At 33.7% G+C, this 25560-nt stretch overlaps 1 protein-coding gene across 1 annotated transcript; it reads right to left on the minus strand.

The window, feature by feature from the left end:
- LOC124360980 lies at window positions 1-25319 on the minus strand. Its single transcript, XM_046815018.1, has 4 exons — window positions 24974-25319; window positions 19356-19538; window positions 6359-6470; window positions 1-153 (listed from the first exon to the last, which is right to left on the minus strand). The coding sequence occupies exons 1-3, from the start codon at window positions 25244-25246 to the stop codon at window positions 6369-6371; spliced, it is 558 nt and encodes a 185-aa protein (XP_046670974.1). The 5' UTR covers window positions 25247-25319; the 3' UTR covers window positions 1-153; window positions 6359-6368.
- Between the last annotated feature and the right edge of the window lie 241 nt (window positions 25320-25560).

Consider the following 25560-nt stretch of genomic DNA (forward strand, 5'->3'; position numbering starts at 1 on the left):
GCTGATACAAAGATGACTCACCAAGACACCATCTACCACTATCTGGTCTCCCTCCTGGTACGCTAGTTCACCGCCACAATTGTTGAGAATGATGAGGGATGCCTCTGGATATTCTCTCTCATCGTGGTAGGTCATGGGAATCTCTGTGACAACCTAGAACAAGGATATATGCCTCACAAAATGTACACTGTTACAAATTAACAAAAGTTTTGGTCCTTGTCAATTAAAAAAAAAAAAAACAAAGAAGTTTTGTAAAACACTGAGTTAAAAAAAACAATGGTTTTTCAATGTCGGAGGCTTATTTTCTGATAACTGTGCTATTGCATAAAATTATGTGTTTTTAAAATCATATAGCATTACTGTTAACTTTTAATAAATTTGAAGTACTAGTCTTTGAAGTACAGTAGAACTCCGATTATCCGAATCCCCAATTATCCGAATCACGATTCGGTGAAATTATGTAAAATTTGAAAGTCGTCAAATAACAGTGACGGCGCCCGCCCGACGAAACGTGCCATGACGTAGACAGGGGCAGGAGCCCGGCGCGCCAGGCGTACGTGCCGTTACCGTGGTAACGAGACTCCCGCATGCTATATTTAGAACACCCCGCCCTTCCACCTGCACATCGACTGCAGTCTCGCCGCCCGCCGGTCAGTGCGCTTGAGCCGTATGCCAGTTCCGTTCGCGTGTGTATTTAGCAGTCGAGTTGCGTTGTACCTTGAGAGTTGCGTTGATGTGTGTAGTGTTGCATAGCCTGATATTATAAAATCATTAACGATGAGTGCAAAACGTAAACGAGTTGTACTTTCTCTCAGCGATAAAGTGGAAATTATTATCAGTTAAATAAAGGCGTCGCAGGAAAGCAACTAGCAGAGCGGTTTGGCGTAGGGGCTGCGACTATATGTGACATTAAAACTAACAAAGCAAAAATTTTAAGCTTCGTGAGTGCATTGGAAAGTGAAGATGGATGTTCATCTAGAAAAGTGATGAAGCACGCTAAAAGTGAACCTATTGAGAACGCTGTTTTACCCGGCAACCTATTTCCGGACAAATTTTATGTGAAAAAGCTCGAATGTTTAGCGAAAAAATGGGTGTGACTGATTTTAAGGCAAGCCAGGGGTGGCTTCGGTATTTTAAATCTAGGCATGGCATTCGAGAATTAGACGTAGCGGGAGGAAAACTTTCTGCCGACCGTGAAGCTGCCATTAAGTTTGTGGAAACATTTAAACAAGAGACTAAACACTATGATCCCGAACTTGTTTACAATGCCGACGAATCCGGGTTATACTGGAAGGCCCTACCGAGGAAGACTTTGGCATCCAAAAGAGAACAAAGTGCTCCAGGGCATAAAGTAAGCAAGGAACGAGTAACAATCCTTGTTTGTGCTAACTCTACAGGTACCCATCGGCTGCCTTTACTAATGATAGGTAAACCAAAAAAGGCAAGAGCTTTTAAAAATGTAAACCATTTACCAGTGGCTTACACCAACCAAAAAAGTGCATGGATGGCGAGTGATATATTTTTGGAATGGTACAATAAAACTTTCATCCCTGAAGTAAAAAAATTTAAAAAAGAAACTGGAAAAACGGGGAAAGTGTTGCTCATCATTGACAATGCTCCAACTCATCCACCCATTGAATGTTATGATCGGGACGAGGGCCAATTTAAATGCCTCTTTTTGCCGCCTAATGTCACAAGTCTATTACAACCCATGGATCAGGGGGTTATTGAGTGTACAAAACGACACTACAGACGTCAACTGCTCCGTAAACTGCTCCTGGCTGAAGAAAACAATGAAGAGAGAGTTTTGGATTCATACAAAAAAATTAACTTGAAAGACTGCTGTTACATGATTGCGGATTCCTGGAATATGGTTAAAAGCGTTACACTAAAACGAGCTTGGAACAGAATAAACGGTACATCAACAAAAGAACTGCTGGAACTAGAAAAACAGAGGTTACAACAAATAACAGATGAGCTAGCTGATGATGAAGAACTTGAACTGACTGTGGCAGAATTTGTAAAACTTGCCAATAACATCGCAGGTTGTTCAGAAGTCGATGTTGAAGATATGGAAGAGTGGTTGCAATCTGATAACGCTGATCCTGGGTTTCAGATAATGACAGACAATGAAATAGCAGAAAGTGTAATGGACGAACAGCAAAGTGATATCATTGACAGTGATGAGAGCGGTGATGAAACTGAAGAGGAAAATGTGCCAACACACGGAGAAGCCTTCATTTGTTTTGAAAACGCCTTAAAGTGGATGGAGCGGCAACCAGAATGTGAAGCTGTACAACTTCTTGCCGTCATTTTTTTTTATTGGAAATGTTCAAGTGAAAAACTACACAGGACAAATATGTACTGTATGTAGCCTATTGCACATTTCATCACTTAATTTTTCATTTGTCATTTAGTTTATGTACTAGTACTTTTCGTTAATCTGTATTGCTGTACTGCATTTTTATTGCTCATGTTTATTACTGTACTCTATAGTATTAAAATAACAACGTTTTCAATGCACTTTTGTTTATTTAATGTAAAATACTCCTTTTTTGCATAATTTCCATGCTAAATCCAACTATCCGAATTTTTGCATATCCGAATCGGCCTGATCCCCAATTAATTCGGATAATCGGAGTTCTACTGTATTCCTAAGTAAAACATATAAAATGCATAATGCATTTTCCTATCGTAAAAAAAAAAAAAAAAAAACAAAAAAAGTAAAACATATTGACATTTACAGGTGCTTATATAATAAAATATTAAATTTTTCTATTTGAGTCAAACACGAACTTTAACATTAAACAAATTTTAATACATCTTCTAGTAAGGCAAAAAACACACAGTTGTATTTCACTAAAGTTTTTTTTTTACAGATTAAACTCAGAGAAAATCATAGAAAGATATTTAAAACATAAAATTGCATTAGCAAAATCAGAGCATTTTTTTTTTTTGTAACAGAGGGCCAGGTTTCCTAGGCCTGGTAGTTGCTTTCAATCAGAGCATCATAACAAATTAATTTGAAACTCAGAAAGTAAGAAGCAAACCATATGAGCTAGTTGTCCAAAAGAATGTAGTAATAAAAAATGATAATGAAATGCCATCTAAAATAAAAATATTAGTTAAATGTAAAGTGAACCAGACAAAATTAAAGGTTTTCAATGGCAGGTTCAATGACAATCGTATTAATATTCCTAACTCATCAAATAAACATAAAAAAAGGAAACTAATCTTCAAATTTTAAAAAATTGTTGAGAAGTGTTTTTTAACAAATTAAAAATGTGTTGTGTAAATTGTTCATTTCCAAACCATTTATTTACGCTGTTCAATTTCTACAGCATTCTGAATCAAATTAAATGACAGAAATTATATTCAATTACTACACTTGTATTATTTTTATAGTTGTGGTTGTACAATTGCAACTGGAAATGCTATTACAGTTACACTGTATTTATATTATATTCACTTTTGAAGAACAAAATATTTACCATAATATTTTTGCACCTAGTATTTTTTTTTAGCCAATTCAGGATGAAACTCTGATTTTCTTTTACACGTTTCATAAAATAAGAGATTTCAAAATAAGCCTTCCCTCTGGATCGGCTGAAGTAGCTAGAAATGAATAAATGCAGAACAAAATATGAAATGAGGTATGATTTCAATATCAGAATAGTGGGTTTTGGGCTTTTAGAGGTAGAACAAATATTTAATTTTGAAAAATGGATATATATATATATATATATATATATATATATATATATATATATACTGTATATATAGACCAATATAATAAAATGAGTATTCTTAAATCTACGATACTTAGTTCAGTTATTAACCCTTTTAGTGCTACAGCGTCTACGTTGTAGACGCTGCGTTTATGTCTAAAAGTGCTAGCTTCTATGACATAGACGCAGCGTATTTTTATATATATATATATTGTTTCAGTTTATGCAAGTTACTGGCTGTAAACGATGACAGTTCATCCAAAAGCCATAGAGTAACAATATTTGTATATTTAATTGCCGACAACCAGCTGTTTATACGTCTTTGACGTGAAATAGATATCAGGTCAGTTTGGATGTTTACGTTGCGAGCGAACTGACGCTGTGCTTTGTTTACTCTGTTTTATCTTATTTTATCCATTAAATTGTGTTATAATGTGAAATACTACTTCATTAGTATTCCAAATCATTGCATTACTTCATTTTTCATTTGTTTTCCATGTGTATTATATTTTACTAAGTTACAAATTATGTGTAATAAGAACATTGCGGGTTATGATGAGTTACTTCACCTTTTTTTATAGTTTTATTACTGAATAAAACAATTATTTTGGTAAAAAAGTGTTAATAACTGTGCTTGAATTTCTTCTTTTATAAATAATAATAAAGTTAGTAAAGTATTTATGCTAATAATAGAAAGTGTATTACTTTTTCTCTTGAGCGTTTCAAACATTACATGTAGGGCAAAATTTGGCGCGGACAACATATTATATTTTTCATCCACACTTCTTATTTTTTGTGTAAAAATATAAAAAAAATATATGGAATTTGTTTAGTTTTAGTTGCTCTTTCCAATGGTAGCATCAGAAAAATAATATAACATTTTTTACATACTAAAATTGTATGCCAAAGTGAAAAAAAAAAATTATAAAATAAATTTACATAATAAAGAAATTTTTTTTATAACAATCCAAATATGTACAAATGTATTTTTTTGTATTTATTTCTGCTTATTGGTTATTTATCTTCAATACAAAAAAAGTAACAAGATATGACCTCAAATAAGGAAATAGTAAGGAATTTACTAAAACTCTGCATTTATGCACTAAAATGCTTAGCACTTTTGGGAATGGCAATGAGCCAGACCCCTTAGCACTAAAAGGGTTAAAATATTGTGAATTATAAATAAATATTTTGAAAGTTAATGAGATAGTTTGACAATTATGTTACACTATAATACTCGTATGTCGGACCTCATTCGATATTTTAATTTCACCATTCCAGTTGTGTATGTATACATATAACTAATTGTTTGCTAGACAGGTGTTATTTACAATAAATATACCAAAATAAATAGGAGTTGAGAGTGCAGATGGGCAACAACAAATTTGAGTATGAAGGGTTTAAATATGAAAGATCATATATTTTGTAATACACTCATCACATACTGTACATGTAATAATATGTTTTGTTTCACGTAAAACGGAAAGTAGAGTTGAATTTATTCACCGAGGTCTGTGACAAGAACTATAAAATTAATTAGAATTGTCAATTAGTCTGTAAATTCTTAAAATCGAATGATACAAAATATTGGAGAGCAAGGAGAAATGAATTTTGTTGATCTTTTTCATTAATTTAACGGTTATTCATCATAGTTTTATCGATCATAGGCAAGTGGTTAAAATTATTCCTCTAAATATAGTGAAGTTGTAGTTTCTGGATCAACTGCTTGTTTATGGAATTGACAACACACAACACGGTTGTTGTGATTCCTGACTTATGCATGTCACAACACTCTAGTATGGTTTGTTTATTTCAACCTAGATTGTAGTTATGTATTAAGTTAACTATTCACCTGAGGATGAGATCACACTGCAGATCTCGAAACATAGTGTAACTGATCTTATGTATCAATGAATGATGGCAAAAGTTCGGAAAAAATCCTGTTTCCTTACCAATATAGTCTAAAAATCAGATTGGCTGCTGCATCATTTCTTTTCTCTTACTGACAAACTTTTCAGAATTGATGTTTTTAATATGCATTGGGTGACAACTGGAAAAACGTAGATAATCCACAGAATAAGTTTTTTATGTGTAATTTAATTTAAAGAAATCCGGATTCAATAAAAACATCTAAATCTAGAAATTTAAACTTTTATTTCGATTAATTTCGTGAAATTTTAAAGAACAGGATTCTTGATATTGTTTTTAAAATGTTAACAATCGTGTTGGCGGCACTTTAACTAATGAAAGTCTGTTTACATTTTCAGTTAAAATTAATAAGTTATTTCATGTAAGTTTTATTTATGGTCACATTTAGTTAGGTACAAGACTAACTTCATCTTCAATTATTATCATTATAGACTAAATTTTATTTGGTATAGGTTATGCTGCGTCTTCAGAGCCATCAGTTGCGTAATTTTTAAATGCATTTTAGTTTTCATTTTTAAGTTTTTACTAATATATTTTGAGAACCTACTAACATATAGCTTAATAAATGCTCATATTCAATTTAAATGTTCAACTACTCACAAACACTGAGCTATGTGCATCAAAAAGGTAATGTTAATATATGATATATTTCATAAAACTAAATTATAATTACAATAAATCGTGCTTTTACTGAAAATTACCTCCTGAAAGTCAAGTTCGTTTTTCTACTGGCTCAGTCTTTGGCTCTAAATATTTCATCTGTTTTGTTCCTCCACTTTGATGTAACCTTCTCCATATTGTGGTTTTCGAAACCTGTAAATTCAGAAAAAACCAACTTAGAGACATAGATTATAATCTGCTAATGTAAATGTTTATTAGTTGAAGAATAATTTTTTGGAAAAAACGTTTTATTGTATATCTGGTGTAAAACATATAAAATATTAATTTCCATTATTCAACTTTTATTTTAACAAAAGATCAATTTTTATCAAATTTTACTAAAAATGTGGTACTTATATTGTTTCAAAATAGTTCCAAATATATTAGATGTTCACTACATGTTTCAGAATAAAAGTTCCATTATCTGATAGAGAAAAATCATGATAATACTCCACATAAGCGGCTGTAAAATGTATGGAACATTATCAGATTTTCTAATTATCTGATGATGGAGCTCGATTCCGAAACGAGTGGACATTTACATCATGTAGAACTGTTTTGACAAGGTATAGTACCATACTTTTAGTTAATTATACAGGGTTTTCGTAAAATAATGGTGCAGTTTTAACTGTTATGAAATAAATAAAAATTCGTATTGGTACTGTCGTTCAGTAGCTCAAAGAGTTTCATTTACATTTATTAAAACAGCTGTGTTGATTGTTATGCAAACTCCTGCCCTCATTGTTGTGTTTTCTTTTCAAGCCATGTTTTCTTATCAAGAAAAAGCTAAGTGTGTAATGTTATGAATTGAACTTAAGTCAGAGACTTTACTGCAGGAGGGAATTTAGAAGAACATTTAATAAAGCTTCACCTCACAAAAATAAGATTCAGCGTTGGAGTAAGCAATTAACAAATACTGGATCAGTAAAAATCAAAATAAACATTGTAGACCAGCAGTCTCAAACCAAACAGTTGAAAACATAAGACCATTTTGTCTCAGAAGTCTCAAAAAATCTCTAAGCAAAGTCTTGACTTTTTTCCACATTAATAGCAGAAACATCACTGGGGATTTTTTAAGAACCTTCAAAGTAATAGGTAAACATGTCACCAATCTGAGAGGGATCTTCTGCAGAGACTATTTCATATTTCTTTTTATCATGAATGCCCTTGAATTGTTTAAAGATTACTCATGATCTCAGAAGACCATTAGATTACCTTTAAGATCAATGTTTTCCAGGTAAAATGTAAATTAAGTTTCTGGTCCATAATTTACTACATTCATTCTGGAAACTTCTGAACTCACTAAACACTACAACATTTAAGAGTTTTTTACGTTTCTTTATAGAGTGATTTATGTGATTAGTGCTCTACGTTCATCAGAAAACTAAACTGGAAAGTTGGATTTACTCATCTTCCTTAGGGGTGAACTCTGTGAGATATATATATATATATATATATATATATATATAATATATACATATACAGGGATGCTACAGGTCAGGGAAGTCAGGGAAAAAAAACAGGACTGGAAATCAGGGAATCCGGTCTCAAGTCAGGGAATTTCGACGTTGGTCAGGGAAAAATATAAAATCCCTTGACACAAATAAACTTACTGCCGCCGCGCCGAGTCCAAGCCTGCAGACGACGCGGCACATGAAGCAGGCAGCCGAGGCGGTACGACAGACTCAACACCGCTTTTTTCCACCCATTAATTGCCAAAAACCCTGGGGATTGCGTCGAAAAAAGTCGAGGAAAAATGAAAAATTTGGTCTGGAAATCAGGGAAAAGTCAGGGAATTTCATTATTGGACTCCTGTAGCAACCCTGATATATACAGGGTGATTCATGAAGTTCTCCCCCCACTTCTACAGCACATTGTACTAGTAAAAATAATGAAAAAATGTTATATAAACATAGGTCCGAAAACGCTTCGTTAGCGAGTTACAGCTAGCGAAAGATTTCGCCTGAATTCCTGGGTAAAGAGTAAAATAAAGCCATACTGAACTTTTGGAAAGGTTAATTAAGTAAGAAATATCGTGGATTATTATGTATTTTTACCTGATAAAGCTAATAAAATAGGTTTCAGAACTGTACCTGTAGTAGTTTTTGAGGGATACAGGGTTAAATGCAAAAAATTGGGGCACGAAACAATGTTTTTTTAAGTTTGATGTACAATAACTTTGTTAAATTGGTAATAAATACATAAAATCAACAAACATTAATTGTAGAGAATTTAATTCTGAGAAAATTGATATAATCAAAGTCTAAAATAAAACAGAAATAAGTACCAAAAAATCGATTTTATTCAGTATAATACATTACTAGCTGTAAAGAAATACCGTACGGTATTTAGTTAAAATAAAACAAAAACAAAATGTTTGTTCCTTAATGATGAGATAAATTGAGAAAACAAGATTAACTGTTAAATAAATTTGTTTGTAAATAAAAATATCATGTTTTATTACGTTGTATTTTTTTTTTTAAATAAAAATTTACATCAAATGTTCGAAAATAAATGAAGCAAACATTTTCCCATTATTGTTTACTAATCATCGAAATGCAGTTTTTTGTTTTATTAATTTCTAAGTTGGTAACGCACGAATAACAGCTGATCAACAATGATATTCTGTACTGTTACGTTAGAACTGTGTATTAGTGGTGTTTTGCAAGCTACAGCAGGAGATCAGGTTCTGTGAATCGTGTTATTAAATGCAATTTTTCTGTGAGTTATAATTCGATTGTTTATTCAGCGAAAAAATGCCTTACTTATTTACATCAGAGGAATACGCTGATATGGTTTTTATTTTGGGTTACTGTAATGGTAATGCTAGAGCTGCTGTAGAAGAATATGAACTACGTTACCCTAATAGGAGGATTCCAGATACCAAAACAATTTCAGGAACTTTTCGTACTCTTCGGGAAACAGGATCACTACCAAGTACTAGAACCAATTATGAACGAGCTGTCGAACTTGATGATATTGTTATTAATGCTGTTCATCGCAGTCCAGGTGTAAGTACACGACGTATTTCTAGGCGGATAGGAGTTTCGCACTCAACGGTGTGGAGGTCACTTAATCGAAACAAATTTTATCCGTTTCATAAACAAAAGGTTCAACATCTACAGCTAGGGGATGGTCCGCTTCGCTTGGAGTTTTGCAACTTTTTGAATATTAATAATCAACTCTACAAGCGTATTTTGTTTACGGATGAGGCACAATTCACTCGGGATGGTGTCAATAACTTGCACAATGAACACTCATGGGCAGAAGAAAATCCACATGAGGTAGTGGAACAGAACTTTCAACACCGATTTAGCGTCAATGTCTGGTGTGGCCTTTTGCACAATCGGCTGATTGGACCTTTCATATTACCTGGACGCCTAAATGCTGAGTTCTATTTGCATTTCCTTCAAGAAGAGTTCCTGCAGCTGTTAGAGAATGTTCCTTTACATCTCAGACAAAATTTGTACTTCCAGCATGACGGAGCACCTCCCCACTTTTCACGTGCCGTTTCTGCTTACTTAAATCATCAATTTCCTGGACACTGGATTGGTCGTGGAGGGCCTCACCCTTGGCCACCAAGATCACCAGATCTATCTCCATTGGATTATTGCATCTGGGGATGGATGAAAGACATTGTATACAAGACAAAAGTGAATTCTCGTGATGAATTAATTGCCCGTATTATGGATTCGGCTGTGCAGATACAGGGAAGTCCTGAAAAATTAAGAAACGCAACAAAAGCAATACACAAACATGCTGCAAAATGTATTGATAATGATGGCCTCATTTTCGAACATCTATTATAAAAAGGTGCGTACGGTTGGCCCAACCTGATTAATTTTGCTTAAAACTAGTAATGTATTATACTGAATAAAATCGATTTTTTGGTACTTATTTCTGTTTTATTTTAGACTTTGATTATATCAATTTTCTCAGAATTAAATTCTCTACAATTAATGTTTGTTGATTTTATGTATTTATTACCAATTTAACAAAGTTATTGTACATCAAACTTAAAAAAACATTGTTTCGTGCCCCAATTTTTTGCATTTAACCCTGAATCCCTCAAAAACTACTACAGGTACAGTTCTGAAACCTATTTTATTAGCTTTATCAGGTAAAAATACATAAGAATCCACGATATTTCTTACTTAATTAACCTTTCCAAAAGTTCAGTATGGCTTTATTTTACTCTTTACCCAGGAATTCAGGCGAAATCTTTCGCTAGCTGTAACTCGCTAACGAAGCGTTTTCGGACCTATGTTTATATAACATTTTTTCATTATTTTTACTAGTACAATGTGCTGTAGAAGTGGGGGGAGAACTTCATGAATCACCCTGTATATATTCCAAAATAGTCCTCAATATCAGAAATATTTGAAATTGGATAGTTTAGGATCTTTACATTTAAAACTTTTAGGCACCCTACAGTGGGTGGAATGCCTGAATACATCTAATCCCAACACAGTAGACCTTTTCGAGAAGCAGACTGAGCGGGACTACGTCAAAGGCTTTACTTTGGTCTAAAAACAAAGCATATGTGTGTTTATGCTCATCAAGTGAATTTACAATCTGTGACAAGAAGTTATAAATAGCATCTGGAGTTGAAGTTTGCTTTCTGAAACCAAATTGTTGTTTGCAGATAATCTTATTAAACATGAGGAATGATTCCAGCCGATTGAGAAAGATCCTCTCTAGAATTTTCGAAAAGGTTTTCAACCTTGATTGATATTGGCGTGAAATTTTCTGGCCTTCCTAAAGAGAGGCTTAACAATTGCAATTTTAAGATCCTGTGGGAAAACACCAGCTTCGAAAAACACATTTGCTAATAAAAGAAAGAGGTCTGACCAAGAGTTCACCATTGGCTTTTAATATTTTAGTAGATATTCCATCTCTGCCCAAAGAATTACTAGGTCGAAGCAATTTTATGACTTTTAATACCTCACTTTCATCAGTAGGTGTCAAGTACAAAGAGGAAACTACATTCTGAAGTGTTCCGCAAGTACCTCTAGAGGAGGGCTTCGATGAGTTAAGTTGTATCCCAACTTGACTAAAAAATAAGTTTAACTTTTCCCGAGACAATATGAGGGTCCGTTTCTACAACTCCATCGGCACTAACAAATGAGAGATGTGTAAAGGAAATGTAATACTGTCTACAAGCCTTTAACCCTTTGAGTGCCACGGGTATTTTCCCAAGGCATATGCATAAAGTGCCACGCTGTTTTTCGCATATTTGTAAGCTTTTGGGAAAAAAGCTGTTGTAAAATAACTACCAAACAGATTTCCATCATTTTGTTGTTGTTTTTTTTCTTATTAAATGCAGAATATGATACATATCGTTACAAATAAAATTTGATTTATAAAAATATAAAAATTTTAGTATTTATAAAAAAAGTTTTTTACTTTTGTATAAAAAGTTAAGTTTCGACCTAATTTGTGTGTATACGGTATTTTTTAAGATTTTTTTTTCTTTATACCATGATAAAGGCCATATGATTCTAAATAAAACCCATGTGTAATATCTTATTCTAGAATTTTAAAAACAAGGCATTATATGTATTAACAAAATGCTGCCCGGTACCGGACATTTTATAAACTGTACTTCATTTGTCAGAGTTTAGAAATTACTTAGTAATGATGTAGTTTTCCCAATAAATCTAATAAAACATTAATACAACCACAAATAAATATGATTAGTAAATTTAGAAACAAATACTTGCTAACATATTTACATAAAAGTTTACATTTACTAAATAATAACCCTAATAATATTTACATTGAAAATTCACGTTTTTCGCTTGAGCACAACTCATATCATACATTACTTTTGTAAAGAAATACAGTAAAATACTGTATAAGTTACTATTTTAATTTTGTATTTACTCAAATGCTTGGTTATCGGCACATAAACAACAAGAAAAGGCCGTTAATGCAACACGGTACTACTCGTCCGCTACGTCGCGTGACTGGAATAGACAATAGACAATAGACAAAATTCTTTATTCATAATCTTTCAAGATTAGAATGGTGTCATAAAGTTTACAATGTAATAAAGTTTACGATGGTTGTGTAAGTGTAAATAAGTTATCAGTTCTCCAGTTAAGAAATTCTTCAATTGAGTAGAAGGGACGTTCTTGGAGCCATCTGGTTTAGTTCCCTTCTGAATTGCTGTTTGTCTGCAGTATGATTTTTAACTTCAGGCGGTAGTATGTTCAGAATTTGGCGCCCGTATAAGTAGGTTGCTTCTCAAATAGAGTCAATCTATGAGAGGGAAGTGAGTAATTGTTTGCTGCTCTTGTGTTGTGTGAATGTACATCTCCTCTTCTTGGTATGTTTTGTTGACTGGTATGGACAGTTACTTCTAATATGAATAGGGCAACTGTTGTTAGAATATTTAAGTTTTTAAAAGCTTCCCTGCATGAATCTATTGGTCCTAATCCTGACATTATGCGGATTGCTTTCTTTTGCAGCACCATGATCCTGTTAGTGTTAGTTTTCGAGGAGCTGCCCCAGATGGCTATAACCATATCTCAGGTGGCTTTCAAAGAGAGCGTAGTAATGCACATTTAATTATTTCGGGACTACCAACTTGTTTTTAATCTCCTTAGCACATACAATGATGTACTGAGTTTTCCACATAGCTGGTCTATTTGGTCATTCCAGGAGAGAGTTTTCCGTCTATGACTAGTCCAAGGTACTTTACATTTTGCATTCTTTCAGCCTCTGGTAGTTCCAAAACTTCTCCTTTGCTTCGTCCAAGTATTAGTTGCTGAGTTTTAGTGCTGTTTCAGTACTAGATCATTGGCTTGACAATATTCTATTGCCATATTAAATAGCTATATATGAGTCTATTTCCAGTCTGATGGGCTTTTTGTTTTGTAACAGGAGTACTGTATCGTCAGCATACAATAGCATAGAGCAGTATTCTCTGAGGTAGTCAGGGAAGTCACTAACAAAAATTATATACAGTATGGGGCCCAAAACTGAGCCTTGTGGAACTCCTCTAACTGACTGGCAGTGGTGTCGAGGTAGTTTTTTGTTGTCACTCCTTGTTGTTGTGCTTCTTATTTCTACCGTTTGCATTCTGTCCGTTAGGTAGCTCGTAAACCAGTCAGCAGTTTTCCCTACCACTAGTTCCCCGAGCCTTCAACTTTTTCACAAGTATGTCATGGCTTAAGCAGTCAAAAAGCTTTTGTAAAATCCAAGAAAATAGCAGTTGTTTGTATCTCCTTTGTCTATTGCTTTTATTAAATATTCGACAATGCTTGTCAGTCCAGTTGATGTAGATTTACCTCCCATAAAGCCATGTTGTTCTTGGGAAGAAGGTTGTTAGTATTGAGATGGTTTAATAGTCTTGATAACACAATCTTCTCGATAATTTTGGATATTGCAGGCAGTAGGATATTGGCCGATAGTTACTGGCTTGTGTTGGATCCCCTTTTTTGAGTTTAGGGTACACTTTAGCTAACACTTCAATTTGTTGGGAAGATGCCCTGTGCGAATGACTTATTTATTATGTTGGTCAGGGGTAATATTAGATGATCTTTACATGCTTTAATAAGTTTAGTGGAGATGTCGTCAAAACCAGCTGAGTTTTTTCTGTTTCATTGTCTGTATAGTTTTCCTAACTTCCTGTTTCAGTTGTCGGTGAGAGAGTAAGCGTGTCTTGAATGTTGTGTATAGTGGAAGGTCGTTTAACTAGGTGACCGTCATATGTAGCTTGTAGTAGGGTGTTATTAGCGACATTAGCAAAGAATTTATTGAAGTGGTCTGCTACCTTTAAGGTATCTGAAATTAAAGTTCCATTATTGCTAAGTTTTATCGTATCATTACCATTTTACTTTTGTGTCTCTCCTTATTAATTATATTCCATATTGCCTTGCTTTTATTTTCTGCTTTATTAATGTGTTCAGATGTCTTAAGTTTCCTTTGGTTTTTGAGATGAATGTCGTATTCCCTTTTCTTTTCTGTTGCCTTAGCCTTGTTTTTAATGTGAGCCAGTAAGCAGATATTTTTTCCTGTGCAGCTAGGAACTGATTTCGCTTTTTTCCATTGTCTCTTGGTTAAGTACAGTTGGCTGTTGCGGTTTCCTCTTGCGAGTTCGAGTATGTGGGCATGCTACATCCATGTTATACGTCAAGTTCTTAAGAATGTGTTATAAGTGTCTTCTACCGTTTCCAATCTAAGAATGTCATTCCAAGTCTCCTGTTTGAGTAACCTATTAAGCAGTTCCAAGTTTCTGTCAGTGAAATGTCTACTATACATAATTTTGGGTCAAATGGATTGAGCTTGTTGTTGTTCAGTGTCACCAGTTGTCCTGTATGGTCGGATATGAAGGTGTTAATGACATTGACTGTTGGTTTGCAAGAATTTGATTGGAGCAGACCATATCAATGGAAGTTGCAGTGTTCGGGGTGATACGTGTAGGTGGTAGTTGATGTCTTGTGATATGTATGAATTAAGAGTCTCCTTGGAGTTGGTTGTTGTTTCTATTTGTCTCAAGGCAGTCAATGTTGATGTCACCGGATTATCAGTACTGGGCTATTCCATGTAGGTATAGTTTTCTAGCGTGCTAGATAAGATGTCAATGGCTTCGTCCAAAATTCGTGTTTGGTCTGTAGATTCCGACAATGTATGTGATTTGTTTTTTTTTATTGTCAGTTTTATTGCAGACAGCTCACATACAAGTTCCTGGCTATGTATGTTTTTTCTTTCCAGTCCAGAAGCGTAGTTCTTAAGTTCATCTTTCACTAGTATATCGCCACTCCCCCTTTTTGGTGGTGCTCTCGACAAAAACTCTCTATTAGTGTATAGCCTTCTAGGTTGGTATTTTCTAGATTTGACTTTGAGAGGCCGTGTTCTGTATTATGAGGACATCTGGAATAGGTATTGGTGAGGAGGTCAGTCATCATATCTATTTTATTTGAGATTCGATCTGTATTTTGATGTAATATTGTTAGTGAAGTGTCTTTTTTTGTAGAAATTGTGGGTCTTTATCCTTTTTTTTTGGGATGCTGCATCTGTTGGTTTTTTGTTTATTTAGGATATTTTTTGGGAGGAGTACATTGGTTTTCTAGCAGGTTTTTAATTTTGTTAACTCTATGTTGCGTATTGGGTTAGGAGCAGGTGTATGGTCTTGTCTTGCATCATGATCCGGTTTGGTGTTGTTATGTATTTTTTCTGTGTCATGTGGTGGTCTTCTAAAAAATGAGTTGAAGCGCTGGTATCTGGAATTTTGTCTTGAGCAACGTCTGGTAGTTTGATTGTTTTTCTTGTCACTTCTTGTAGGTGTTCCATTAAAAATTCTTCAAGCGTTATACCTTTAAGTTGTGTTGCTGTAATTGGGGGGCCTATTTTTGTACACGAAAAGTACCAAACTCTTTGGCAATTTTATTGGCTGGTGTTTTTTTGATGGTTTCATTTTTGTGTCTCTTTATTTCTTGGAGTTCTTTATTTTTTGCTACCTGTAGCGAGATACTGAAGATATTTTGTTTTCTGGAAGACAGAATCATCGTACAGGTACTTATCACAGCCCACTATTTTTTGGACGAGTTTTCCTTATCAGAGATCAAAATAAACTTCATTATACGTTTTTCCTTCTTCCATAATGAATAGAAAAATACTCGATGAGTCATACTTCATATCTCCAAATCGGCTCCAAATAGACACACGAATGACCTGACATTTTCGAATAATGAAATGTTGTTCTTATAGTTTTTTATTTAATTGATTGTCGTAATAACTTGTAAATTCCAAAATAGATTAAATAAACTCAGTTGTTTTTAATACTGTAATTTATTTTGTCCCCGATAAGGAAAACTTGTCCAAAAATAGTGGCTTCTTGATAAGTACCCAAACAACATAAGTTTTACAGATAAAATAGTAGAGAAACAACATAAAAACTCGTATTTATTGATAGTTTGGAACCTATTGAATACAGCCCGTCTGATTATTTGGCCAAAATAATCTTGTACTATATAAAATATTATCGAAATAACGAAACGTCAAAATTGGAGACGCTGGCACTTTATGCACTTTTCTTACCGTCAAAATTAGCGACGCTGTGGCACTCAAAGGGTTAATCGTGTCACAGTACAATACAGTAAAAATGGGAATAGACTTAGCACACCAAATCTCAGCATACCATCTCACAAAACCCTCAGATGGTATCATAAAGTGGCAGAAAGCTTACTTTTTGGCACATGTGTGGTCAATGCGTGACTCACCTTCAAAGACAATTGTCAAATGAAACCACTACCCACCACTGCATTCAAAGAAAGCATAGCACTGGATCTTATGGGACTTGACGTGTATCCACCTTTGTCTGTACCAGAAAACGGGCACCACATTCCCCAAGAAACAGATTTCTTTGTAGGTGTTGGGAAAAATAAAAGAAGGATGAGGAAAGCTTGTAAAAGCTGCTACAACAATCTAGTTCGTTAGGAGGTTGCTACAAGTCAAAATACAAATTTAAAGTTATTACATATTGTGAATCATGTCCTGGACAACACTTCATATGTAAAAAAATGTTTCAAATCTCTTCATAATTAATTTATTTTGTTCAAAATATTGTATATTGTGAAGAGTGGACTTTTGTCACACATAGAAATTTTAGATCCCCTGATTTGCTTAAGAAATACCTATGGGAAGTCACTAAATTAAAATGTAGAAATATTATTTCTCTAGTTTGTTGTATTTGTAAAAACTATCTTTACTCGTCTGTAGTAGTAGGTAAAAAGCTTTATAGATGACCAACCAGTTACAGGTTTTTACTTTATCGAGGCCCTCCTGATAGAAATAATAGTGTTTTTTGGCTGTAATGTGTGTTTTGTTTTAACATAAATCTTAATTTGCTTCTTATCATTGTTTTTAATCCATCTCACATCCTTTACAAATCAAGGTTTTTAAAAACGCGGACATTGTACTGATTGGTACGCTCTTGAACCTTATAGTAGTTCATCTAACAGCCGCTAGATCACTTACAAATCCACTACAACACTGATTTGGTGAAACGTTACAAGTAACTTATTGTCGTACCGATTGGTACTACATGTTATTGTAGAAAATATGTTGTTACACTGATCGGTACTACATGGCAGCTAATGTGTTAAATCATTCATGGCTTTCAGTTTTGTGCCGCAAATCCACATGTTTGTGTTGAAAAATCTGATACAACACTGAAGGTTATGCCATTGATTATTGTACACCTAAAATATGGTTTACTATTATAATATTATCAAACATGTCAATGCTAGTTGGTATTATTTCTTATATCTGACGATTTGTATTCTCGGTTTCCTTGTTCATCAATTCAGTACTTTCTTTTATAAATATTAGTTTAATTAGCCTACAGAAGACCTTACAATGCTTGAGGATTCAGCCACATAATCTTTTCTCCCATTCTCATCTGGAGTGGTTAAATACATAAAGGAAATAAATATTCGTCAGTCTTAATATCCAAGGCGGACCTTCAACCTCCAACACAAGCCGCTGCTTGTAAATCGAGTGATTAGCACTTCCATCACATTCCAGTTTATGGAAAATCTGAAGATCTTGTGAAGCAGAGCTCATTTGCCGAAACACTTCTCCTTGTGCCCCTAGTATTCTCTAAACTGTATGATCGACGAGAGCCTGTAAATACACTTCAGTTGACAGATTAGTTATTTTGATACAGTTCTGGTCAGGATAGCAATCTTTCTTAGCCGATTTTAGAATCTCGTATGATGGGTATAAGTTTGCATTAAAAGCCTTGGAAACTGGACCGCATTAACATATAAGTATGTTTTGTAAAATCTCCGTCTGTGAATAAAGCTAGAGCTTTTTCAGCCATTAAGATGTTATGGCTCCGGTTCAAAATAAAAAGCTTTATTAATTTTTGGTGCTCTTTATAGTGAAATTTCCAGTTCCTTTAGAATCTTGGCAGCATCTCTTTTACCAGATTTATTTAAGCTGAGGCCTGCCGCAAAAATAAGCTCTTTGTGTCGTCTTCATCAAAGAAGAAACTTTTATTCGTTTCGATTGGTCAGTTACCTCAGAAAATTCCATGGAAGGGTGTCCAGATCTTCCTGTTGATGGTCCCGGCATATTTTGCAACTTCCTGGTGCTTCCTGTTGAAGTTGGTTCTCTTGTTAATATTACATGTGTATCCAAACCAATCCTTATTTTTTACTTTAAAGTTTTCCAAACAACAATTCACTTTTGTCGACTTTTTACTCAGCCTACTCGTAAAATTCTGCAAAATTTGTTTAGTTTTAAGACTCAATTCTTCATGAACAACAAAGCAAATACTACTATGACAATGGAAATGCCTTACACTGGAACTAAGTTATTATGAAGTAGACGTTCTTTAACTGAAGAAGACTTTTCAGTCCTTTGTACATATATATTTTTTCGATCAGGACATGAATTAAAATGTTACTATGGCACCATAAAAATGTTTAGACAAGAAGTATGTTACAATGGCCGGAAGTAAATGCTTTTTGACTGAAACAGGCTTCTCATAACCACATATGTTTATAGCTTCTTGATCGTGGCATATATCCAAAAGCTACTAAAGTACCAAAAATATCCTAGACCAGTAGATGCTTTTTGACTGATATTGGTATTTCATACCTACATAAACATATTTGTTTATCATGACAACAAGGCAAAGAATAAAACCATATTAGTAGAAGAGGAAAACAGAAAACAAATTTGGTACAAGCTTGGGGAGCATCTGAAGCTGGTCAATATTGCTCCATGATCAACATGATCGCTCACTAATCACTGCAACAATAACCTGTTGGCTGGTATAGAGGTGACTAGATCACAAGCCTGTTTAGATATTATAGGTAGAGAATCAACTACAAAAAGGGCTGCAGGAGTCCACTCTCCTGAATGATTGTTCTGTTGGTATTGTCAGCAACTGGCATGCTAACCTTTGTTAATTTATTAAAAACATGTATTGAAAAACTACTTTCAGTTCAAGTAACTGACACCTAATTGTACTCCTAATATTGAGATAATAATTTAATTAGTAAAAACTGTAGTCTTGACCTTGAATGTTGATGAGGCTGCTGCCTGTGACATGCGTCCCTCCTTACATGCCGCAACTGCCTGTGTGAGCCGCACCTGCTTATGGCTATCATTGTTAGGCACTCGTCGGTTCAAGCATGACAAGGGTAGCTTTCCAGCCTCCACAAGTCTGCTCTTCTCCCTGAACAATGTAGTCTTTGGTATCTGAGGACAAACCAGGTTGTTATATAAGTCTACATATTTTAGTTATGTCGTATTTTGGTAGATGCAACATTCATTTACTTATTTACTATGAGTATAGACCATTATTTAAGTATTATCACAATAGTATACCACTATATTAAAATAAAATTACAGACTTCAAATCATCTTGATAAAGTTAGGTGCTCAAAGGAAGTATTTACTGTGATCAATAGTTACAAATGTTTATCACTCTCACCATTGTACTGTAATTTGCTTGAAACAACTGGTGTATTATTAAGGCCACAAAAAGATATTGTTTAATTTAACCAGAATTCTTGTATTAATTTCTTGAAGGCCAACACAACACATTTGATTGTTGAAGGATTTGTAAAGCATTACAAATTAACTGTTTAAGTGGTGCAAGATCTCCTAAACAGTAATTCTAAGTTACTCTCGACCACATCTAAAGACTGATACAATCAATTTTGGGTTTGAAAAATTGTTTGGTAGATTCATAGCTCCAAATAACTAATATGAAAACAGAAACAATTGTTTTATCACTCCACATGAAATTAGAGGCATTTAAAGAAAGAAATTTAGGCAATTTTGTAATCAGGTCCAAATAAAAACAGCTAAGAATAAAAATTTGAAATTTTTACAGTATGTATGTGAGTTGTAACTTCAGGGAGTGACGTATTTTTATTCATTTATGACTCAAGGAAATTCTATTTTTAATTAAATATAATTTAAGAAATTTACATTTTTATATTTGTTTGTAACAAAATTATTTTTTTTTTATAAATAAAACACATATCATTCCCTGAAGCTGTAACTTGTGTATATCCAGTCAAAATTCACATTTTTATCTTCAGCCATACTTTTGGGTCTGTTTATAAAATGCCTAAATTTTCTATTTTAAACACCTGTAATTTCAGGTGGAGTGACCAAAGAAGATACTTTTTTACTTTTTCTGTATTCAGGGAAGGGAACCTAAAGAGCAATGAATTTAATATAAAAATACTTTCCAAACCCAAAATCGATTGCGCCACCTTGATATTTGAGATATATACCTAATATCTAACATATCTGGAGGCGTAATCAAGTAATGAACTTATTCCAAAGTTAACTCTTTCCACTTGGATATTGCTACAGTAACATTGTATATCATTGTTTATTTAACAATAATACAGCTATGCAGTGGTCCAAAATCAATATCTATTCACATTATCCATTGTCAATAACAAACTTTAAACAAAGAGTATGCAGTTATTAGGCCTACTATAACTCGTCAATCCAGGTATTAAGCTGTATCAAAGTTGATTTATTCATGATATTAAAAACACAGACAAAAAGTATTTATTTATTTCCAGCTGTGGAGAATTTCTATTACAAAACTTTGAGCAACTAACTGACAACATTTGTTTGTTATTGTTGTGAATAGTGAATGGCTGTGTAATTTTATTCTGTTGGGGATTTGTGTCGGTGTGTTCTCCTTTTTAATAATTTGAGTGTATTTGCAATCATTTAAAGCTATTACTCCATGTCTACTTCTAAACAGAGTATGGTCAGCTATGTTTGGTGTAGTTTTTACTAAAAATGTTTTCAGATCTCTATAAATATTATCTCTTCAAACTGCTTTCCAAACTCTTCTTTAAATGTTTACAGCACTGAATAGGTTTACAGATCCTTAATAAGTTTTAAATTTACTTACAGTAAGTCCAAAATATAGGCAAAAATGATGTAGGGATGTATTTAAAAAATTTGTTTGAACGTTAGAAACATGAGTAAAATCTGATGTAACAGTGTACTTACAATTAACTATACTATGCTGTCATAGGCAAAATTTTTGAACTTTTATATAAATACATACAGTTTTTAAAAAATGGTGTGATTTGTAGAAAAACTGTTTTGAAACCTTTGGTTTACATCCAATAAGCATAATATACATTTATATTTTGTATCTATTAATTTGTTCTCAATGAAATGGCTAACCAGAATCTACAAGCAAATCAGTCCAAATAAGCTCACATTTCATTTAAAGGCATGCATTTATTATTATTAAAAAAATAAATGCAAGTACAAGAGAACACCAGGGTCCAGGAAATTCTAGTGGAAAAGGTTATGAAAACAAGACAAATCCGGATTACTCCACAGGCTACAAACCTTTTAGGATTGTAGCCATAACCTTTTGGTTGTTCAATGTTTGTTTGATTTTTATTTTGTTCAGTGAATTAGTGTGTATACACTGTTGAGTTGCTGTTTTTTTTTTTTCAGGTAAGTCATAAAAAATCCATGTCTTATCTCAAAATCTGTCACATTCAGAAGTGTAGTACACAGAAGTATACTATTAACAGCTCAATTCAATTGGCTTAACCCATTGCGGATCACTGACGAGCTGGGCTCGTCACGCAGCGGCCCGGCCTAACGGCACGGTGACGAGCTGAGGTCGCAAAAGCAGTCTGCTTGTAAATTTCCCTCCAAATAGTTCTGTTAATGTCTGATAAATCAGGCGATCGCCTTCACTTGTCTGCTAAGAGTGTTTAACAACGGTCTACGTTTAGAATTTTCAAAAGTGTTTATAAATATCCTACAGATCGCAGTTGTATTTCGAAGTTGAAAAATCATTCATATGAGTTTACTCTCTGCTTTTTAGCGCTTCTGATTGGGTGTTTTCCTCAGTTGTTATTATAATACTTTTGAGGTTAGTGACACAACTAAACGACGCAGACGTACATGTTGGTGGGTTTAGTCTAGACAATGGCCCGGATGTTGCAATCGATTCGCCCGAGCCGCTTTATTTAGACTATGATTCAGACATCATCCCTGCTACGCCATAACCTTGCTCGCGTGTTATCGTTCCTACATCACGGATACCCCAGCAGGCCCATGTTCCATCTGAACGAATACCTTCGCAGCTGAATTTTCTAGTATACAATAGCGAGCGATACGATGTGGCGCACCATTGCTGTTCGTGCGGCCGCTGACCGTGAATTAATTCGCGCCCGCTGGTGCCCGCGCGCCAAAACAATACGATCCGCAATGGGTTAATGTTTGTAGGATACATCAACATATCACATTCTAAAACATTCACATTCTTTTTTTCATCCCTTCTTTTTGTAACATCTTTTCAGAAAAAATTCCACGCAGAACCTAATAAAATGGAAGCATAGGTAAAATTTCATTTTATTTGACAAATCTTACTCTAATACAGTGATATGAAAAACTACAATTTGGACAACAATTACATAAATTATGCCCATAAAAAGTTAAATATGTTGTTAATAAATGTATTCATTAATACATAATTTTAATACTTATAGATTTTATCTAATATGTTCTTTCATATTACACAATCAAACCATCGGTCAAATAGCGCAAGTGATCATTTTAAAAGTGCAATATTTTGGCAAACAATATTAAAATTCAAAAATGTTTGAAATTTATCCAAAAAACTAATAAAATTATTCAGTAAGTTAACACAACTATGAAAGAAACCTGAATTGTTTTTATGTAAGTTGTCAAAATTATATTAAATATACTGTAGCAAAACTAAATGAATAAGTTTATCCAACTAAAAATATGGTCCGATCATATTATACTAACGTAGTCACTGTGAGCACTTATAAGTCAGAGTTAATGATGTGCATCCACCCTTAGATATCACATACCAGTCTAACTATGACATTTAGAAGCTTTAACACATTGACTAGGGTACCTAACCTGTGGGAAGTCAGAATAATGAAGATGTAAGTCCATCTGCGGTCAATGTGTTAACTGAAAAGTGTAAATTATTATTTTAATACGTTTATATATTAAAAATATACATAACATCTGTACTGCTACCTCATGTATATTAACCCTTTGAGTGCTGTAAGGGAAAAAATAGTTTTTACTACAAAAAATACTGGATTATTGTTTGAGAGTATATACAAGATGTACTGTGGCATTTTTTATAAAAACAGGAGTTACAAGAAAATTTTTATTATTAGACATTTGTAATTCTGGTTGTATTGGATTAAAAACAATGGTTTAACAACAAATAAGATAAAACATATAGTGGAAATATTTCAAAAGGCCTTTTATTATTGTTCAATACCAAGATAACTATACAGTATTTAAACTTTTAGCTTCCTGATTTGTACACTATCAGTGTTATAAAGTCTGTGATTTCCACAATATATGTGATTATACCGAGTGTATTCAAAAGAACACAGAAGGAAACAAACAATCTATGTTTGTACTGTTTGTCCAAGCAAACTATGACTCTGTGACGTACAATGCATCAATAAGTTCTACAAAGATGTTTAGTAAAACTTCGACAATGACAGCTGGTGGTTGTAAATAGTTATTATTTCTTTCATACTTTTACCCATTCATAAGAAACATGTTTTAGAACTTAACTTATAAATAAGTTATGGATTATTCATTTAAATTGTGTGAACTCACACAACTATCACTGACAAAATGGTAACAGGTGTTTTACATAAAAAATTTTTGGAACATAAATATGAAAAAAATTAATGAGGCAAAAGAAAAATAATTTTGTCAGTTTCATCATTGATGACCCTGCGCAAAAAAAAAAATAAATAAAAAAAACCAATATCCAGTGGCAAACAATGTTATTTTACATACCGGAAATGATTTCACTGACTGACCAAAATTAATCCTTTGACATGGATATCTCGTGATAACATTTTAGCAGCACTGAGATCATTTATTTGGTTAGTAATCAATAATCATTAGCCATTAAAATATGCAATGTTTCACATTTTTAGCATTGGATGTGTTAATATCTAGTAAGTATAATGATGGCTAATATGCTTACGTTGTATTCAAACATAAATTGCATCTAATTTAGCTTTACAAGGCAGACATTTTAGAACCTGCTTTACTTCACACTGTCCCTATATGGGCTGGCGTGGCAGTCACGTTGCATGTGACCACAGTACTTGATGAATTTAAGCCAAATTTAATTCTTTCTAGTTAAATCATCTTCCTGAGACTCACTGGTCACACCTATGTTACTGGATCTATAATCGATAGGAGGCTTTTCAAAGTCATTGGAAGGCAACACAAAATGTCTAAAATTCGACTTTACAAAGGAGAATATATTTATAATTTTAGAATGCTTTGTGAGGTCTTGCATGGAAAGATTAGTTTTCATGCCAACAGATGGCCAAACCTAGATCATTCAAAGATACTTACAACCATGAGAAGTGCATGATCAATAGAATAGGTTTCTCAAGAGTGTTCTGTGAAAAATAAGCGGAGCTCACATGTTTGTGTTTGTGATTGAAATGAATGGTGTAGATGGTTATCAAAAAGAGTTAGGTAAGAATCAAAGAAATACCTTACAGAAAAGAGAACCCTACTCTCTTTATAATATTTTGTATAAATTACAAAAACTTGAAATAAAAATGTCAGACTTGCTACATTTGGTTGAAGATGCAGACTACCTTATACTGTGATGCAACTTTGTTGATCTTCTCCCCATTCTCAAGAGCACGGACAGCGGCCTCCTTGGCGTGAGGATGATAACGCTGTCGTAGCTTGGCACGGCGACTGAGAGCATAACATCCAATGTCCTTTTGTACTCGGCGCCATAAAACTGTCTTGGGAATACTGTACATGGCTGATGCAGTCTGAAGGCTTGCACCAGCTGATAAAACAAAAGATGAAATTCGGCAGTGATCAAAATAGGCAAACCATATTAAATTTCTGTTAGACATTAATATAACTCACATATATCTTTTAGTAACTTGTAATTTTTTTAAGAAGTTTGACCTAATTTTTAAATTCGAACTGGAAAACATCACTGATATAACTGAACAGCTTAAATTATATAGGATGATTCTGCAAGTCCTTTGTTGTTAGAGTGTGCATTCACACCTTGACCCAAAAAAAACTTATGAAACTTAGATGGACACTACCATCAAAAGAGAAGGTAGATAAGATTTTAGTATATAAGCTGAATTCGGTACAGTGAGTTGCTAGATAGTAGTAAGCATTGGAATATGGATGGATCTCGCTATTACAGTATTTC

This window comes from Homalodisca vitripennis, chromosome 1, assembly GCF_021130785.1.
Source record: "Homalodisca vitripennis isolate AUS2020 chromosome 1, UT_GWSS_2.1, whole genome shotgun sequence".
NCBI classification, from domain to species: domain Eukaryota; kingdom Metazoa; phylum Arthropoda; class Insecta; order Hemiptera; family Cicadellidae; genus Homalodisca; species Homalodisca vitripennis.

What these genes read in the sequence shown, in the direction of transcription:
- LOC124360980 (XM_046815018.1), bottom strand. Translation starts at nt 25,246, where the DNA reads ATGTCTAACAGAAATTTAATATGGTTTGCCTATTTTGATCACTGCCGA. An exon ending in AAGTTGCATCACAGTATAAG is followed by an intron (nt 19,539 to 24,973) that starts GTAGTCTGCATC and finishes GTTTGTCCTCAG; the next exon opens with ATACCAAAGACTACATTGTT. An exon ending in CAGCCTCATCAACATTCAAG is followed by an intron (nt 6,471 to 19,355) that starts GTCAAGACTACA and finishes CTGAATTTACAG; the next exon opens with GTTTCGAAAACCACAATATG.